At 36.3% G+C, this 6,422-nt stretch overlaps 1 protein-coding gene and 1 long non-coding RNA gene across 3 annotated transcripts; both read right to left on the bottom strand.

The window, feature by feature from the left end:
• Positions 1-21: 21 nt before the first annotated feature.
• LOC122036748 lies at positions 22-3,636 on the bottom strand. 2 transcript variants are annotated; one of them, XM_042596153.1, is made up of 7 exons: positions 3,553-3,636; positions 3,357-3,393; positions 2,810-2,875; positions 1,494-1,595; positions 1,259-1,412; positions 632-708; positions 22-322 (listed from the first exon to the last, which is right to left on the bottom strand). In XM_042596153.1, the coding sequence occupies exons 1-7, from the start codon at positions 3,603-3,605 to the stop codon at positions 257-259; spliced, it is 555 nt and encodes a 184-aa protein (XP_042452087.1). In that variant the 5' UTR covers positions 3,606-3,636; the 3' UTR covers positions 22-256. The 2 variants fall into 2 exon arrangements, with proteins under 2 accessions (XP_042452087.1, XP_042452088.1); XM_042596154.1 differs by having other exon boundaries at positions 2,810-2,898; positions 3,553-3,631.
• Positions 3,637-3,936: 300 nt separating this feature from the next.
• On the bottom strand, positions 3,937-4,927 carry LOC122036750. Its single transcript, XR_006127431.1, has 3 exons — positions 4,591-4,927; positions 4,219-4,499; positions 3,937-3,981 (listed from the first exon to the last, which is right to left on the bottom strand). It is a non-coding gene; the product is annotated as an uncharacterized LOC122036750 (long non-coding RNA).
• Between the last annotated feature and the right edge of the window lie 1,495 nt (positions 4,928-6,422).

Below are 6,422 nucleotides of genomic sequence, written 5' to 3'. Positions count from 1 at the left end.
GTCAATTCACCATAAGTTGAGGGAATGCCATTTAACTTAAGGTGCAAACTGAAAGAAAAGTTTGGATTGCAAGGTAAGACTTCCATATTCTAATAAGCATTTCGAAAACATAAGGATCAAAGTAAAATTTTCCAGAGAAAATATGACGACTAAGAAAACATTAACCAAAATCTAATGATCTCAAGTACACTAAGAGTGTTGATCTTTGACAGCTATTACTGACCTTTACAACGCAATGGAGGGAAGGAAAGGAAGCTTAAATCTTCAAGCACAGTAAATACTTGTCGTCCACCAGCAAACGAGGAACAGAAGTTTGCACCATCTGTTCACAAAGAGTGTAACAATTTAAGTCTCTGTCTGTGTTTTTTAAAAAACTACTTTTTATTTCTTTCTGTAAAATGGAAAATATTTTATGAAAAAACATAGTTGATATTCATTGTCTTTTCTTACATTTGAAAAGATCAAGCATTCACATGAAAAATAAATTTTATGGTACAAAGACGTCAAAAGAAAAAGATCACAACTGGATTTTTATCTTTCTTTTTTATTTTCTAAATTCATTTTTTTAAAATAAAAAATAAAAGACTAAAAGAATTTACAAGAGGTAAACAAAAGCATGCAGGATCAAGACCTGAAATCCTATTTGATCATATAACCTTCGAGCTGCAATGTTATCCTTGTTTACATGTACATATATCTGGTTGATGCCTGGCATTTAAAGCTGATGTCAGTGGTACGAAAAACAAATATGAAAAACAACCATCAAAAATAAAATCATGGTATTTGGAAAGTACAATGCTTGTACATAGGGAAGTACTCATCACATTCACAAGGACCATCGACTCAAAATAACTAGTCATTCGGATGGAATTGATGCTCCAACACGACAAACCCATGGCTTCTGCTTGTTTATCTAACTCACCCTACTGAAAACTTGAATTCTTCTTCATCATCAATCTACCTGTACTCCTTATTCCTTCCACTCAAATAGATTGATTCTATTGTCCACACATAAAACCTAGATCGTTCACCATTTATGCCCAGACTAACTTTCCATGAAACACTAGTTATGGGAGCTAAAATACTTGCCATCAATCAGAATGAATTTTTTTTCCCACCCTCCGAGTCCATGTATGTTCCCTCCTTTTTGATGTGCTAAAGTAAGCACACTATGTGCCATTTGGTTGCTTAGCATGAGCCCTCTCCTGCTATTACACATAACCTTAAGGCATAATCAATGAAACATAATCTCACGTACCATGTAATTTAGCTGCATCAACAGCCAATGACAACAAGTTTGTTGCAATTCCTTCGCGGCGAGCATTCTTGGCGACACACAAGTTTGCTACATATACATATCTTGTTTGATCCAATCCATAAATATTGGAGAAAGCAGGTGACTTCACATGCTCCTAGTCAACAACTTGACTCATGAGTTTCTCACCATAAATTGCAAGAAAAGAATGAAAAGGAGTGTAATTATAGACTCATACTCCAAGAATTGTATCTCCACAGTAAAATTGTCTTATGTTGAGGTCTAGGGTCCCAACTATGCTGCTCAATTCTGTGTGGTTGACATTCTCATCCATCCTCGTCTGACAATTTGGAGAAACAGCAAGAACAAAATATGAAAATTGTTGAGAGTTTTCCAGTGATACTATGAAAAAATGGCTTTGAAGAAAAGATTCATAGTAATTAAGAAGGAATCAATCATCTTTGCAATCTAAGAAAGATTACACCTAACTAGTCAGATTGAAATTGGCTATGATGGAAGCTCTTGACAAAATGTTGGGAAAAGTCCAAAGGTTGCAACAAAACTTATGGGTGAAAAGTCTAAGTTGAAAAGTTACTACAACCCTAATTGATGATACAAGTACAAGAGGTTATATACATTCTAATGAATTTCAGATTTAATGTGTGAACATATCTTTATCATAGGAAATTCTAGTTATGTTTTCATACTAAAACATTAAGGGGCTAAGCAATATTACAGCATTAAATAAATCCTAGTAGCCTGTTGCCTCTTTCACTAACCATCAGTGTATGACCTAGAGGTTTCTTGTGTTAATGCCAGATTTCACTATTCAAATATTAGCCTTCTGGTCACGTGATCAAGGGCACCCTTGGAAAGGGAAATGAATAAATAAAGGATGATAAAGTATATGCCTTATACACAACAGAAATCGCAAGCATGCAACACCTTGTGTGTTTTGTTGTCCAGTCCAGTACAAATAATTTTTTTTAAGGAAAAAAAACTAGTTGTTTACTATAACAAACCACCCAGTATCATGCCACCAGACAATTTAAGTTTCAAAGTGATACAACTGAAGAATGTCGTAATTGTTTCATGTATAATAATGAGAATATATTGTTCTCTTGTAAGATATGGAAAAGCTTCAGGATGAATCTGTTGTTCTAGTATATGCAAATTAACTGTTTTCTTTACTTACAGGAGTAAAGTACAAATAGAATTGTTAAATTTTAATATGGCATGTTTGCTTAACCTAAACAAATTTAGATGGGTCAGTAAAAATCATGTTCATACCATAAACAGGTCAACTATTTACAACCAGAATTGGTTAAGATGGTGCAATGTGAGACTGTGTCATGAACGAGAGATCTTGTTTACTTCAAACACAGGTTCTAGATCATTAACCACTTCAAACACAGGTTCTAGGTCATTAACCATATCTGTAAATTCTACTCATACATGACTAATTTATTGTTATATATAAGGTTAACTAGAAATTGCTGTCATGCAAGACTAAAAGAAATTTAGTATCTAAATAAAACAAAAAGTAGATCTTACTGCAACAACACAGATACACTTCTCAGCCTCCTTCCTTCTGCATCTTCTCTTTAATGATGAAAATTCCTGCATTAATTTGCACCCTAAATCTAAGGTTGCCGAGTCAGTTTAAAGAATTACCAAATAACTTCACAAGGCAAATCAAAAGCATGAGGGATTTTTTAAAAAAAATATATCCATCAATAAGACATTTAGTTAATCTAAGAACACTTATGCATATAAGAGAGCGTTGCTGTGGGCCTGATTCAGACAAAGCTTTGACCTCCTGATTTCTCCACTTCGACAGGCAAATTCAAGTGCAATCTTATTGTATCTAGAGAAACTTTATTGGACCCTAGTTGCACGCCATTGGTGAGCACAAATTTTCTTAAGAAAAGTGGCTGCGCTTTAAGATTGCTGATTACTATGAGTTAACAAGACATCATTCCAACCCACCTACAACTAACTTTTAACTGAATCTCGTTGAAACATTAGTAAACTAGTTTCTCTCTTTAAACTATGTGCTACCAATAATGCATTTCACTGAATAAAACAAAATAGTTCTTACCTGCTCAGCAAATTGCCTTTTGTAGGCTTCAATGAAGCTGAAATAATACATTGAAAGGAAAAGTTAAGAATCCAAAAAAGTAAAGCAACTATCTTCAGTCAATCAAACTAGGAGTTGAAACAGTGGAGTGAAGTTGAATAGTTGATGCTTGTTGTTGAGGAAAGGAGTAAAGATAATGTTGTGTCTATATGCTAACCGTGCATAAGAATGATCCTCCCAGTGACTCTCCGCTCTCAAGCATGCCGCCATCTATAATGATTCGTGAACAATTGGTATAGGGAAATTAAAAACTAAGATCAAGATAGGACAAAACCAATTGTCAGAAAACAACAGAAAATAGAAGCATCAATCATCAGCTAAATGGAACTTGTATCCAGCACAAGGTTAGGCTCACCCAAAATTTTTCGCCAAGAAGAGCTCGGCAGTAAACGGCCAAGACCTTCCTGTGCAAGCATTCTAGTTTTGTCCTCCAATTGACTGGCTTGGCTCGGCGCGAGAATTGATCGATCAATGAGGCTGATCACTAGAAGGACACCTCATCTGAGGAAATTTTAGGAATGGAACCAGATCGCCGGAAATGCTCACCTTATTCATGGCGCCAGAAGACATTGCACGCTCATCCTTCCTACAATTTCCAACGACGAGTATCACCAAAAGGGCTAAAGCTTCATCGGCAAAAAAAGAACAATTTATAATGAGGAAAAAGAGGAGAACCCGCATCGCTTTGATTGTTTTAGGAAAGAAATCAGACGACAGAACCAGAAGCAACTTTCCTACGTTTCTATGATGCAAGAAAGGGGATCTGGATCGCGTGCTTGTTTCCAGAGAGGAATAAGACGAGGAACAAAAAAAAACGACTTACATGGCACGGAAGGCGTGTCTTTCAGGCGGTTCTCGCTGCTGCGTAATGCGGAGGAGCAGACATCCCCCTCGTCGGAGACCGGAAGAGGGAGCAGCGACCACCGCCATCAGGAAGAGGGAGTTTCAAGATGCGAGCTGTGCCGAGAGCTAGAGGTAAAGGATTCTTTGCTTTTAATTTGGATGATTGTAGAAAAGGAAGAACCGTGGTGGCTGTTTCGGTGGCGCCTGATCGACAACGCCTAAGCTCCAGGTGCGGAGGAATCGTCCCAAGCCATCTGAAAGCTTCACAATCAAAAGCAGTCAAATATGCATCACATAATCAAGTGCAGGTGCGCCAGAAACAGTATGATTAATAAAAATTAAAACTTTTTACCACTAAAAAATTTCCACTGTTTGATCCATTCACCCCCTTCTTTAACGATCAAACCCTAAACTCTCCACCTCGACTGACGGTGCCGCCTTTTACCTCCATCGCATCAACCGATCTGATAGAGCTCCCTCAAGGAGAAGCAACCTAACTCCCTCGCCGGCATTCTGGAGACCCAAATTCGTGCAAATTGAGTTGTCGTTCCATTCGATTCGCTAGGTCAGGCGGGGATCAAGCTGAAGTTCGATTCCGATGATCTGAAGCGCGATGTAATGGAGATCGAATGAGAAAAGAAAAAAGGAGAAAGAAACAACGGGAAAATGTTTTCTTTTTTCTACTTCTAAACATGAAAAATCATACCTTTTTTTTTTAAGGAAAAAAATGTCTAAGAAAATTCGATAATCTATCAAAGAGCACGAAGGTTTACACGGATGGGTATAGTGACTAGCATATAAGGTGTTATCATCAATAAAATTTGAGGTTCGAATCTTAGTAAAATTGAGGTAAATGTCTCCCTTGTATGTTAATCATTATTCCAAAAGTTAGTAGTTGCCCGTGATTTACCTCCTCCGTGTTGGCACTGGGACGAATTGACGGATACACTGGAGACAAACATATTCATCTTTTTACCACCAACGAAGGTTTCCAAAGTTATTAATCAAAATAAGCGCCCTGCTTTAGTATTTATCCAGAGAAAGACAAGACCTCAATTATGTATTTTTCATGTTCTATTCCTCCGGCTAAATCACGTTGGGGTTTAGACATGATTTTTTTAATTATATTTTAATACTTTCAGAGATGTAATGAAGGGTGTCATTAAACTATTTAATATTTTAAAAATCTATTTGATCTAAAATATGTCAAATTAGATCTACTTAAGTCTATCAATAAGTTTTGATTAAAATTTATTAATGAAGTTAAACATATCTAAATATTCCAGATCCTTTGGATTCATGTTGCTACAAGGAGTCTAATAGGTTCTTAATTATTTATTTCAGCTTTTCTAGATATATTAAAATTTTATTAGAAGAATCGACTTTAATCCTCAACGTGGGTTTACGTTGGACCTGATATAATTTTATATTAGGTCCAGCGTGAGCCTGATGTGATTCATATCAGGCCCACGTTAGCTTTAGAGTTAATTTTTTCAATAATATTTTAACACCTCCGATAATCCGAAATAAGTAATGGAGGGCACAATTGGACTCCTTGCGATCTCAGAAATGCACAATACTTGAAATGACTACAATTGGACTTGTCTAGGTTCATCAGTAGATTTTAATTGAAATCCACTGATAGATACATTTGGTCTGATATAGAATCATATCAAGCTCAATGTAAGCATGATACGTTGGCGTTTAGAGTCGATTCTTCCTTATTACATTGTAGCACCTACATGAAGTCTAAATAATGACAAAGGACACCGTTGGAGTCCTTGTAGTTTTAGAAATCCACAAAATCTGAAATATGTCCAATCGGAACAGTCTAAGTCCATCCGTGGATTTTGACTAAAATCCACTGATGGACACGTTGAGCCTAATATGAAGCATATCATACTCATGTCAATTCTTCTTTATTACATTTTAATACATCTGAGAAGTTGAAATAAGAAACAGAGGACATCGTTGGACTCCTTACAGTCTCAAAAATTCATACGATATGAAATGAGTCCAATCGAACTTATCTAGGTTCGAAAGTGGGTTTTGACCCAAATTCACGGATGGACACGTTGGGTCTGATATGATTCATATCAGACCCACGTTAGGGTTAGAGTCGATTCTTCCAATAATATTTTAACAATTTCGGAGAAGTCAAAATAAGTAATGGAGGGCACCGTT

Source organism: Zingiber officinale, unplaced genomic scaffold (assembly GCF_018446385.1).
Source record: "Zingiber officinale cultivar Zhangliang unplaced genomic scaffold, Zo_v1.1 ctg205, whole genome shotgun sequence".
NCBI lineage: Eukaryota > Viridiplantae > Streptophyta > Magnoliopsida > Zingiberales > Zingiberaceae > Zingiber > Zingiber officinale.
This window is presented reverse-complemented; position numbering and strand designations above follow the sequence as displayed.